We start from the raw sequence: 13,196 nt of genomic DNA, 5'->3' as shown, positions 1-13,196 counted from the left end.
GGCAGCCCCCGCCGCGGCCGGCGGACGACAGACTAGCAATATTTCTAGGGACTCTACTAAAAGCACCAACCACGTCATATGTAACAGCGTCATAGTCATCATCATTATCATTATAGCAGTTGGAGCAGTTGCAGTAGAATAGTAGAATGCCTATATCCTAAGAGCGTTCCTTCGCGAATATGAAAACTCGGAGAGCATTTTATGGCTGTGGAACAATGCTAGCTTACTTGGACGGGAAGGTCCTCAAAGGAGGACAGATGGGGTTAGGTGTTAGGGGGCTGGTTAAGCAATCGAGATAGACATGGTGATGGTGCTGGGGGAGGAGGAATGAACATTAATAACGAACGAGTTTACGTGGCACGGCAGAAGTTTTGCGAGGTGGATGATGGGGACGAATAAGGAAGACATCGCGACAGATGACAAGTCGAGGCATTGCCCGTCGCCATCGCCGGCTGTGCCTGTTATTGATTCTGGACCTATAAGCACGACCGCTGCATCATAAAGCCATCTGCTGCGTTCTATCGAAATAGGATGGCTCTAAAGATGAAAAGGTCAGATGGGCCGTTGCTTAAATAAAACGAAGTGTCTAAACGTACGTCCGACATACCCATTCGATTCTCGTAAAGATACGGCGGACGTCGGTATACAGGCTCATGGCTATATGCACGTCGAACGCGGCCACATTCCGCTTGCTACGCGTGAATGAATCTTATCCTCTATGATATCAGCTAGCCGCGACTCTCGATGAGGTGCTACGAAAGAGTGCATCCGTTCTAACATAGATCACGGTCTTCACCCAGGATTATGTACGGCAAGCATCGCTGTCAAGCACATAGCTGCAGGCGATGCTACATACTGCACCAGCTCCACCAGCTGGCATCGAGATACGCACATTCACCAGCAGCTTTCGCTTTGCACTAAACTATCACCTCGATCTGCCCGTAATGCGAGCGAGCTATTCCTAGCATTTACGCTGTCTTAGGTCCTGCATCGACCTCCGAAGATCTAGCGCTGGCACAACACACACACACCTCGCCGTGCAGAACATTCGGCAGTCCAAAGTATGTATGTGAAATGGCATTATGCTCGTTCCTCACATGCAGACCGAGGAACCATGATGTTTCTAGCTAAATTCTTCGTTTAAATTGTACCTCAGAGCCGTGGCAGAAGACATGCCGAATCTACTAGAGGTCTGCGCTGCTACTGCGTCGAGCTGCACATCGACTCGTCGAGGCGAACACCTACTGCACAGCACCACAAGAGTGCACAACCGGAAAGCCGGAAGCGCGAATGATCTGAATTCCCTATGAACAGCAATGTTCTTTGGTATTTATGGGAAGACTAGACTAAAGTGCTTAGCCTGCATTTTTTTCTCGTCGTTGAACTTTGTGTACATGTAGTTTAAACCCTCACATGCTCGAGGTTAGTGTGACCTGACTGAACGGCCGCGCAGCTTTGAAACGAGCATGCGTCGCCGGACTTGGGTACGTGGTAGAAAATGTGCGCTGCACATTTCGTTGCCGAAGCTGACTCTTGGAATTTTGTAGAGTGTGCCATGCAAGTGATCGTTGCTACAACTACGCACCCATGTTCCCACGGCTGGCCTACCCCGAGGCGCATAAATGTTCAACCGTGGATGTATCAATGATTGAAGAGAGGACAGATTTTCACAACATTGGGCGCGAAATCGATACCTATCAGTGCTCAGTGTTATTCTGCCTTGATCATGCACAATTCAGTGTTTCAGGTGTGGTCAGTAGCTATAAGTTTGAACAGTTCGCCTTTCAAGTCAGCGGCGCCAGCGATGGACCGGCGGAGCGATTTTCCACGCTACACCACTCTCCTGTTAGAAAGCCTACCTAGGCGGCGTTTGACATTCAGCTGCTTTTTTGGGCCCCATAATTGAAAGCAACGTCTTCAGAAACGCGTTAAATGTTAAAAAATGTATTCTCTTTAACAGTTTCACTCCAGGCTGTCAAAGCAGGCGGACGTTGATAAAACAGTTGAGCACTCCAGTCTTTAGAGATCTGTAGAATCGCCTTCAGTTTTTAAAATTATTGGAAGAGGTCACTTTCCGATCGCTGGGACATAGACCCTCATGACAGCGCTGTCACGTGAATAGGGATCACACCAGACTGAAAGCTTGTCTCATATAACATCGTTGATTTTTATGGTGCATAAGCGACTAATGCTGCCATGCACCAAGAATAAGGTTTAATGTATTTATTTTATGTGTAATGACTAAAATGTTCTTTAGGATGTAGCTTGTTTAGGAACATTTTAAGAAACCAAAAATGCAGGAAATTTGCACGTCTCTCCTAGGAACATGCTCGGATGGAAAGGGATCTGTTGCAAAATTGTACAAAATGTTTCCTCTTATTTTCTTGACTCTGGCGCACGTGTAAGATATGGTTTATTGCTAGTTCATCTCCACACTCCTTGCATTATTGGTTTGTCCTCTTTCATAAGTATGAAACTGTGTGTGAGGTGTGGGTATGTGTTTTGTGAAGATAACCTAAAATGTCCTGCATGTTGTGTTTTTGATTACTGCATGATTTCCATTCCTCGATAACAGGTTTGACAAGTATAGTTTGTAGTTTATTTCAATGTTTCAAAAATCCTGTCATTTCACTCTCACTTTTCTTTGTACAAGCTTCTTGGTATCTTCATGCAGCATATTCACCCTCTGTAATTTAGCACTGCGTCAAGGTAACCTGGTTATTTCTTTTCATCACCTTTCAAGACAGCTGTCCCGATTTCATAAAGTGTAGGGTTTCTGACGACAGGAGCTCCTTGGAAGTCATTGTAATAAATGAGATCCATAATCATGAGCCATCTAGGGTATGCATATACATATCCATCGCTCGGTGGAATGGTGTCAGTACGCTGTTACAACAGGTCTTGTGGTAACAACAACCATTGTCTGAGGTGGTCCTTTAATGGGCATTGAAATGCTATGTAACTACAGGTACTGACAGAACTCTTGATCATGTTATGTGATGATGCGATCCTTGCATACATATAGGTATACATCAGAATCTGCAGTGCACCACTTGACCATTTGCCACCAGTTTGTGTGAAAATGTATTTTTCATGCATGTTAACCAGTATTTAACAAATGAACCCTGTGCACAAGCCAAAAGTGCCACGAGCCAAATGTCACGAGGCCACACGACATGGCAAGAGCTGTTAAGTCAAGCTTACAAAATTATATTTGAAATATGTTCTGGGACGTTTCAGCTCCGATTAAGAGGTTACTCCTAGGCCATGGAGGCATGACTGTACAGTTTGGTTAACGTGAGGCTTACAGAGGTCTATGCCAAGTTGTCTATCACATAACAGGGCAGCCTATGACCATATGCTAATGAGTATATCTGAGATAACAGAAACATGAATTAAGGGATTAGTAATTAAGTTTGTAGAAAAGGGCATGTAAATCAACAGGAATCCACAGTGGGATCTGCAGACAAGAGCCATTAACGCTGGCGCACCATACCCTTCCAAGTGGAGATTAGGAGTCTCCCTAATTTTTTGTCTGCTCAAAGCTTGTCATTTTCTTCGTTCTTCAAGGTGAGGGAGATGTGAAAATGATAGCATCGAAAATGCCAGAGACCATCGTTAACAAGGATGCTGATCCCAACAGCGTAAAAAGGAATTTCAGAAAAGATGGGTGACTAGTAATGCTGGCAATAGTTGAAGCTAAGCGGAATGGCATGAAATTGAAATGCGAAATATGCAGAGATATGTTGCGAGACGACCAGTCTGTGGTGTGCAACATCTGTCTCCGTTAGTTTCATCAAGTGATTGGCCAAAGCAGATGGGGCTTGTGGTTTTGTGATAAGTGCAGTGTAGTAGCATAGATGCAACCTTGCCCTTTAATAATTGGAGTGGAGTAAGTGCATTGTTTTGTTTTTGTAAGATGTTCATGGTTTCCATGCAAACATTACGAGAAATTTCTTCCTAGAGAATGTTTGCTGAAATGTGAAAATAATGTGCAATAAAACTAGTGTTTTCTTGTTATTTACTTTTCCTTGTATACATTAGTTCTGTGAAGGAAACCACAGGCTAGAAGGAAATGTAATGGCATGCATTTTGATACTTGGCCCCGTTGTGCTGGCTCAGTAGTTAGAATGCTTGGCTGCTGAACCCATAGATGCAGATTTGATTCCAGCCACAGCAGGAGCATTTCAATAGAGGCAAAACAATAGGCCGTCATGCACCATGCGGTGTCAGTGAATGTAAAAGAACCCCAGGTGGTCGAAATTATACCGGAGCCCTCAACTATTGTGTTCCTCATAGCCGTAGTTATTTTGGGATGCTAAACCAGATATTATATATCACATCATACTCTGAGTAAGGTGCTATTTATGGTCAGTTAATCATACACTAAATGACCAATTTTTTTCTGCATGGTACAGCAGCTGTTGTACAATTTTACTTTAGCCTTCATGAAGAATATCACACTGGCTCCACATGGCCTTTTGTTGACCATTGATATGCGTCACAATCACACACCCGAGTATGTATTTGTCTAAGGGCACCTATGCATGCAAGGAGGCGACCATTACTTTCCATTTGTCAGAACTGAAATGCATGATCTACACCATTTCTGTAATTCAACTGCCTGCTATTTGAACTGTCCAGCATTGATGCAAGTTTCAAAGAACTGCAATTAGCAAATTAATCTAAGCAGGAAACCATGCCAAGAACTGCTTCAGTTTCATCTTTAACAACTGTTTGAGAACTAAAATTAGCCAAATGTTGCAAAACATAGATGAGGGGTTACAAAATCTAAAAAACAACGCATCCTACCTGTGGCATGTAAGGTTTCACATCCTAAAGTGACATATGTAGCTATGAAGAATACTGTAGTGGAGAGCTCCAAACTAATTTGACTGCCCGGGCTTTGTACTTTGCGTTGACATCTTGCAGAAAACAGAAGCATTTGCACTTCACCTGCACCAAAGTGCGACTGCCATCACTGGCATTAAACATCACGATCTTGGGACAAGTAGCCGAACTTGCCGCTAAGATGTCGCAGCGCGCACGTACATGCTATACAGATCAACCTTTCTAGCATTAAAGCTGTCACATGCATGGCAGATATTCATCTTCAGCTTTGGACTGACAAGTTTAAAAGTGTACCATTTGTGTTTGTCTAGCATGAAAAACTAAGGAAAACGCAAAAAAAAAAAAAAAATGATCATATGTTGAAAAAGCACTAGTCATTAACACATAAAGCATATTCGTTCCTTTATTAATGATAAAGTGGCTTTCAACAATAGTACAAAGCCTGAACATTTAGGAAGGTGCTGTGCCAGGCAGCTATTTTACAGAAACCTGAACCATTTCACCTGTAGTAATGCGCATCTCGGCGGTGTGGGCTGGGCACTTATTTTTCGGTCCACTCCAACATGCGAAAACTGCATCATGTGCATTCCCATTTTCCGAGTTTTGAGCTCTGCAGTGCAGTCTAACAAATTGTCGATTACTTATTTTCGTCTGATTGTTGCACAGCAAAAAAAAAATGACGTGACGTTCAAGTGACGTAATCAATTCCCTTAATATAACTCAGAAATTTATTTTCAAATTATTGATTGGTGCTGCGCTGAACGAAAACTTATGATATAGAAATATACTTTGTATCAACTACTTACGACCTTGTAAACTTATTTACAGGCTGTGGGGCTCTGTACCCGAGTCACGGAAAAAGAATCTGGTGCTCAAAAGCGCCATTTGGCAACAGTGAAGAAAAAGCATCTAAGCGAGACTTTATCGACCAGTGGTCAAGCAGACGGTGCATCCATCGAGACTGTTGAAACAGGCCCAAGCGACGCACTCTGCCTCAGGCTCGTTCAAACAACCAAATTTATCGCACACTGCGACGAAACTTGTTTCTCCAGAAACGTGCAGTCCGATTGAGACAGACAAGGCATGCCTTTGTGAGGGTCCTTGCATGTCCACGGATCCCGCTGACTGGTTTCCTCTGCATGCAGACACTGTTAAATTTTAGGTCGAACAAATCCAGGATACGAGCGAATATGCTAAAAAGATGAAAGGCGATTACTCTCGCTCGAAGAGGTACTTTCAGCCAGCTATAATGCGGCACCTAAGGGCTACCCACTTCAAGCAAGAAACGATTTATGCTCAACCCCGCCGGGGTGGCGCAGTGGTTACGGCGCTCGACTACTGTTCCCAAGGACGCGGGATCGAATCCCGGCCTCGGCGGCCGCCTTTCGATGGAGGCGAAAAGCAAGGCACTCGTGTGCTGTGCGATGTCAGTGCACGTTAAAGAATCCAGGTGGTCGAAATCTCCGAGCCCTCCACTATGGCGTCTCGCATAGCCTGAGTTGCTTTGGGAAAACCCCATGAACCAAACCAAACCAAACCGTTGTTCTACAGCTAGCATCAGGCTGGAATTACTTCAGAACAGACTAGTCTAGTTGTAGTCTAGTGTTCTCTTCCTCTGTAGTGAACTAGAATATTCACACAACGTGCTTACAAGAACTTAAACCTTCTGCCAGAAACGTTCGCCCCCTCTTTTCCTGCTACAGAGTTGTAGCAGCATGAGGTGGCGCCACCAGTACCATCGCTGGGGCAGCGGCTCGTCTGGCGTCGTCGCCGCCGCATAAGATGGGAACATTTGACTTCTTTTGATCGAATCAGGCAAGTACCCCAAACAAATTTGGTATTAAAAAATACTAGCGACAATATGACCTTCCTGTGCAAAATTTTAACTGCGAGGATTCCACGGTTTAGCTGGGAGAAGCATTCTACATCGCGCCTCTAGTTGTGCAACGCGCTGTAGTACATAGTACATACTACTTGCACCTCGCACAGCTCATACCAACTTCGATTTGGCTACATATGGCTACCATGTTGTTGCTACAACCACATCTCAACTACATCTGGGGATCTCGGATCCATCCGGCTTTCCCGACGGACCGACGGATCCCAAGGCCCACATCGGAGAAAAATACGTTGGGTCCGTGGGACGAACCCCACCGATCGGGTTCGTCCGCCGTACTACAGTGGCTAGCCACTGCAGCCGTACCTCCCGGGTCCGTCCGGCTTTCCCGACGACGTAAACACCTGATTGGGTCAGTCCGCCGTACCTCCGAAAAATATAAAAAATTTGCCGGATCCGTCCGACGTATCCCGAAGAAAAACGCACCGGGTCCGTCGGACGTACCTTTAAGACCATTGATCGGGTCCGTCCGACGTACCTTTAGCCACAGACTAAATAAAAGGCTATTGGAGCATCAAAATAATGCCGAAGGAAAAAAGTCTGGCTATTTGACGATTGACTGTCGAGACTGCAGTCCCTGCCGGCGCCTCTCCCCGATGTTCAAAGAAACAAATTTTGGCTAAGAACAACAATCAACACTTCCCCGTGAAATCATAGAATCCGCCGCTATCAACAAGCAAAAGCATGAGTGCGGTACTCCTTCACTTGTTTTGTTAGAAAATGAATTTTTGTTTCTTTCCGCCTAGATCTGTTTTGTGCATTCTTTTTAGTCTATTGCCTGTGTTGGTTTGTTCCGCATTCGCCTGTCGTAGTTTTTAGTCGAGTTTTTCTGTCTTTGCCCCACCGTTTTATTGCCATTAAGTTTCACGCGTCTGTGGTTTGTTTCTTTATCCCGTTCTGTTTTTCAGTTTGCTAGGCATATGACCTTTCTTGCCAGTGTCTTTTACTTGCCTTTTTCGGTTTTGTCTGCTAAGATTTCAGTGTTTTCATTCAGCGTCTTTTAGTTGTTGTTCATGTTTTCCATACTTTTTCCTATTTTAGCGCATTTACCTAATTCGTTGACTTTTACAGCCTTGCCTTTTTAGACGGAGCTTATGCCCGTGCTAATTTGTTGTTTTTGTTATTGGCCTCGTGCGTTCATTTTCGCTTTTAGCCACGTTATTTGTTGGCTCTCTTCAATATCGTTTTATCTGGGCTTCATGTGCACCCCCGTTCTGTTTCTTTGCACCTGACCCGCCCCTAACACTCCGTGTCACAGCGTCAAATGTGTTCAATATCAGATGCCGGCCGTTCCTTGGATGCTTGCTGCGGTTTGAGCTCTGATAACCGTGCTCATGCGCGCTTTTCGTGTTTGTCTGTATATAAGGCGCGGATCGGCTGTCTTCCAAAATAATTAAAGTTGTTAGCGTGCGCATGTGTGTGTTCCTCTTCCTGTTCAGTCGTCTGCTAGCGTTCTTGAATAACCAACTCGCGCAGCAATTATTGAAAATGCGAAGTCAAAAAGCAGCAGAGATTCGGCACCAGAGCGCTCTTGCAGGTACGCCGATGCGAAAAGGGTGAAAAGCTCTGTCGCCTTTCCGCTCGCTCGCATTTCGGGCATATAGTAACCTCAAGGAATGGATCTAGGCTGGGAGCTATGTCTCCAAAAGTAAATACAGGTGAGAATGCTGAAAGAAACATCTGGGTGTACATTCGGATGCAGGAATATATAGTGTTATTCGAATCAGTAAGAATAAATTAAATCAAATCAAATTTTATTTTCGGACAAGTGGATGGTCGCCTGGGCTAAAAGCAAGAAGCTCTACAAACAGCGTGACAAAAGCCCAGAAAACCCGTACACAACATAGCTGGAACAAACATCAAAAGCGATGTTGTTCTTAGTGAAGTTAGTATTAATGATAAAGTGTCATTTTATGTTTAATTTCACATTAAGAAAATGGCTTCACCATGTGCCGCAGAGTCAGCTAGAGGCCACCATATGTACAGTACTCACGGATTGAAATAGGACACTCGGAGCGCGTGGCCGTCGCTGCATGCAAGGCAGTGTGGTAACAACAGGCCGGCTTATTGGCGACCGGAAGGAGCAGTTCTGCTTTTTAGATGTTGCCCCCTCGCGCTATACCACAATGCAGCACCTTGGTTCCATGAGCATCCACGGGCGGCGCTGCATGCAGCGACGGCCACGCGCTCCGAGTGTCCTATTTCAATCCGTGAGTACTGTACCTCTACAGGCAACTTTACGGCTCATATGTATGATGTTTCTAAGCTCCTGCATATTTGTGCGAAATATTCTCGTTAAATCAAAATTTCGAGTAAAATTGTAGTTTGCGCTGGAAGTCTTATGTGAAATATTAGCTTTATAAAATTGTTATCATCTGTTCGTCCAGCGAAGACGCGCTGATTAAAACTTATGGCTATGGAGCTGTAATTTTTCGGTAGCGGCAACGGTAACACGTTAGCTTTTTTTCTAGGTAACTTAAGGCGGTAACTTTTTTTTTTTTTTTTTTTTTTAAAGCGCAACGAGTAATGTATTCAGTTCTGTATCCTTTGGTAATGCCTGCAACGCTATAAATACAAGTCAGTGACCGGAGGAGCAAAATGCTCTATAAAAAAAAAAAAAAAAAAAAAAAAAAAGCACCAGGAATGAAACTGACGTGCGTACCGAGCGCAGGGTCGGCTTCTGGACACACTATCACCACGACCGGCTTTATTACTAATAAAGCCGGTAATAAAGCCGGTCGTGCTATCACTAACCGGGAAGAAGAGAAGAACGAATAGGTCTGTGGCCAATTTCAGTCTCGCGCTTCACGCGATGCGCGTGCTCTGGAATACGTTCTGCGCTAGACAGCGATCCACGTCATGCTATTCTGTCCTCAGGCCTCAGGCATCGCGACGTCATCTCATCCGGCTCCTAACTTACACAACGCTGTGTTCAGCTGTGGATGCCTACCAGCACAGTTGCGGAGCCTTTGTGATTGGAGCCTAGAGGAGCCGGGATCGTCTCTTCGCTGCAGCGTTCCTGGTCAACCGAAACCTGTTTCTCTTTCTGCAGTGATGACGCAGTACCACACTACCGGCTTCAACCATCCGTGGTCGCCCCGGAGCGCCTGGCTCCCCTCCTGCAGTGCGCCGCTACAAGCCGGTAAGTGACCATTAATAGAAAAAGGTGCGTGCGCTAACCAATCCACCGCAGAAAGAATTTCTTTCTTGCAGGAGACCTGGCGACATTACTGAAGCTCACGAAGCACCTGCAACACCGAATGCATTTGCTTCGGAGCGGACACTGCCTGGTCATTCTCAATTTGGACAAAGTACCCATCACCGCTGATAGCAACTATGGGCATCGGCATGAGCACCTATTCGGGATCGGAACCTGCGCTGCCAAAAATATCGCTCTGCTGGTGCCACTCCTCGGCCACCCACTCTTCCAAGATGGCGGGTGTGCTGTGATCCTGACTACTATGTACCCGGCCTATTCCATCTCTGCTATCCATGCATTTTTAGGGCTTGCACTTCCTGCCTTCTTCAGAGCGAAAAAAGCTGGAAACCTCGCCGTCCTGGAGCGAGAATTTCTTCGGAATACATCTGTTTTCCTTCTCTTGGCAGACCCTCCTGCGAATGCGTCTGGTAAGCGGTCTACACTTGTCCCACTCGTAGTCAACGATGAAGAATTAGAGGCCCGACTCCAAAACCTCCTCCATGCTGCTTTTAGACATCTTCCTCTTGCGACAGACCGCCCTGAACGTGGGTCAGAAGCGCCTGCACCCACGTGCCTCCCTGGCGTCAGAGAAGAGGAGAAAATATTTGACGGTAAAATTCACCGGAATATGAACGTACGGAGAGGCCGGAAGTACACCGCCCACATCGAGGTGTCACCGCTATCCACGACGACCCTGATTTCAGCTACTGGTATCGCTGGCCAGCTGCTCTGGTAGAAGCCGAACATTTTGTTCGGATATCTTGCTAGAGGAGCGGCTAGGACTTGGAATCGTTCCCAGGGTGTGAAACGTGGAAAATAATATGTTGTGGAATCTAATAGTTGTATATAGGACTGACATTCGGCTCATGTGTCCCTACGTCGTCGTTTCTGGACGGTTCCAAAAGAGAGCTGGAGGGACCCCTGCCGAAGGGGGCTTGAAATGGCAGATGTGACTGGGTTCACTGTTGGCAGTTTCAACGTGGGCTGAGGTTGTGAAATGACGGCGGCAGTTGAACCGGCATCTTCCAGGCAGCCTGGTGAAGAGGCTAGCAATGGATGGAAGAGTGCTACGCCCGCAGAATCTTCAACTTGCCCGCAGGCCAAGATAGCGTACCTGCAGACTCAGGTTAGGGCACCAGCCGCAGAAGTGCCACATGTTCTGGCTGGAAGAACAATGGTTCGGGCGACAACAACAATGTGGCAAGCGCTGCCGCAGCACCCGGGTGGCAGAAAGACTCTGGCTGGAACGAGGAACCATCCACTCCCAGCTTCGATGGAGGCAGCTCCAGCTGTGGCGGTGGAGGCTCCAGTTATGGTGGCGGTAATGGAGGCCGCCCTGAGGGAGGTGGAGGCAGTCGTGCCTGCTTCAAGTGCAACCAGCAGGGACTCATGAGGCGAATGCCTGTTCTGCATAGTTATTTATATCAAAGATTGTCTCATCGACAAACTGTATGCAAATAAATCAATAATTATTACGTCCATTTTAATGGCAGTCTGACTTTACCTTCTCGGCCAGGCAATAGGGCTAGTATAAGGGTTATGGTACCTGCCTAGAGCTCTGAGCGAGGAAAGCGCTTTGGCACTCCCAGGGCTTCACGCGTACCTGGCCGAATCCGCATATCCTCTCGTATTTAAATAATTCCTCGACGCAGAAGAGTTTCAGTTAAACTTGTCTCAGCCACTGATATTCCCTCGAAAAGGCTTGCTGCTTCAAAGCATGGTTTACAACGGACAATGAACTAACTGTCTTTTATAGGCATATAATACTTTTTATTCAGTGTCATTAGCCATGTCCATTCCGCTTCCAACAGCACGAAACTTCAGTATCGCCCTCAGGGTTGACCATGTCAAGCAGGAGCGATAACCCAGCTGCGAACCTCAGTCACTACTGAGGTGCATATTCAACGTGACAAAGCTGCTTAAAGGAGCCCAGAAATGCTGTTTAAGCAGATTGTTCTGCGCGTAAATTTAGTTACACTGACTCTATTGGCGGTGGTCTTACCGCGTATATTGCGGTATTTATTACTTTAATTTTCTCTCGAAAACGAGTTCATGACACTGACGATGTCAACGCACAGCGGACATTTTTGGCAGCGGATATGACTACAGAGGATGGGAACTTGGCGATTTGACGAACAATAAAATCAGGGTTAAATGTGTTCATGAGTAAGTGCACGTTTTCTATTATATCTTCAAAACTGACATGTGTGCGTTCGTGAAAATACTCCAAAGTATAACAACAAAATAAACACCGCTAAAGGCTCTGGCTATTGCTCTGTCTCTGGGAATTTTTGGTATCTCTAGTACACACGGCTTTGCCACGCACTGGCGCTCAACTGTGAGGAAGTGATACTGCCTCGTTCGAACAATATGACAAGAAGATAGACTCAATTTACCATTATTTTCGTTTTATTTTCTTCTTCAAAATATTTCTTTGCATTTTTTTCTGAATCTTCTGTATTCTCTTTGTACCCTTCCGTGTTTTTGTGATGCTTTCTTCTTCGTATCACAAATAACAGTCAGTTGGTAGTGAGCGCATCATATCTGTGAACGTCTTGCCTCATTCTCTTGTGTGTGTGTTGTGTTTGTGTGTAGCTACGCAGCGGCAGAGGTCTTCAATAGCAGCTTGGGCACGTTGGTTATGCATCTTGAGGTAACAGCGCGGAACTAGGACGGGAGCACAAGATTAGAAGATGACACAACGAGTGCTGTGTCGTCAGCGCTCGTTGTGTCGTCTTCTAATCTTCCGCGCCGTTACCTCAAGAGGTCTTCAGATTTGTCTAACCAACTCGCGCACCCGCACGAAAGTACTACTGATCTGAATCTGAGGCCGGACTCACTCAAACTCAGATCATAATTTGAGTGTGAGTCCGGACTCGCGACTAAGATCATGATCTGAATGTGAGTCCGGACTCACTCACGACTCAAATCATGATCTGAATGTGAGTCCGGACTCACTCACGACTCAAATCATGATCTGAATGTGAGTCCGGACTCACAACTCAGATTGTGATCTGAGTGTGAGCCTGAGTGAGCCCGAGTCAGTCCGCCGACCTATGCACACATCACATTGTGTGCACTTGTTGCGTCTTATACCATATAGTCTTCATCACCAAATAACCGGGCCTATAATCGTGCGCAGCGCCCTCTTGTAAGTCATACTTGTGACGCACTTGCTTCGTCTATGCTTTATCACATCAGCAACACCAATGAGACGGCTCCTAGTCGACTGCCGCAGGCAGCCAGTTG

General features: G+C 45.9%; 1 protein-coding gene across 6 annotated transcripts; it reads left to right on the top strand.

The window, feature by feature from the left end:
* Window positions 1-121: 121 nt before the first annotated feature.
* LOC146204892 (uncharacterized) lies at window positions 122-12,218 on the top strand. Of its 6 annotated transcripts, none has more exons than XM_084589606.1 (3): window positions 122-551; window positions 9,801-9,890; window positions 9,962-12,215. In XM_084589606.1, the coding sequence occupies exons 1-3, from the start codon at window positions 532-534 to the stop codon at window positions 10,074-10,076; spliced, it is 225 nt and encodes a 74-aa protein (XP_084445732.1). In that variant the 5' UTR covers window positions 122-531; the 3' UTR covers window positions 10,077-12,215. The 6 variants fall into 6 exon arrangements, 5 of the variants coding, with proteins under 5 accessions (XP_084445732.1, XP_084445727.1, XP_084445728.1 ...); XM_084589601.1 differs by having other exon boundaries at window positions 123-551; window positions 9,942-12,218; XM_084589602.1 differs by lacking the exon at window positions 122-551 and adding an exon at window positions 9,421-9,526 and having other exon boundaries at window positions 9,626-9,890; window positions 9,962-12,214.
* Window positions 12,219-13,196: the final 978 nt, after the last annotated feature.

Source organism: Amblyomma maculatum, chromosome 1, assembly GCF_055883805.1.
Source record: "Amblyomma maculatum isolate TAMU_Amacu chromosome 1, ASM5588380v1, whole genome shotgun sequence".
Taxonomy (NCBI): domain Eukaryota; kingdom Metazoa; phylum Arthropoda; class Arachnida; order Ixodida; family Ixodidae; genus Amblyomma; species Amblyomma maculatum.
Note: the sequence above shows the minus strand (reverse complement) of the source record. Positions and strands in the feature narration are given on the sequence as shown.

Coding starts and splice junctions, on each gene's coding strand:
- LOC146204892 (XM_084589600.1), top strand. CDS start 9,608: ATGCTATTCTGTCCTCAGGCCTCAGGCATCGCGACGTCATCTCATCCG. Junction 9,891..9,961: donor CAGTGCGCCGCTACAAGCCG/GTAAGTGACCAT, acceptor TCTTTCTTGCAG/GAGACCTGGCGACATTACTG.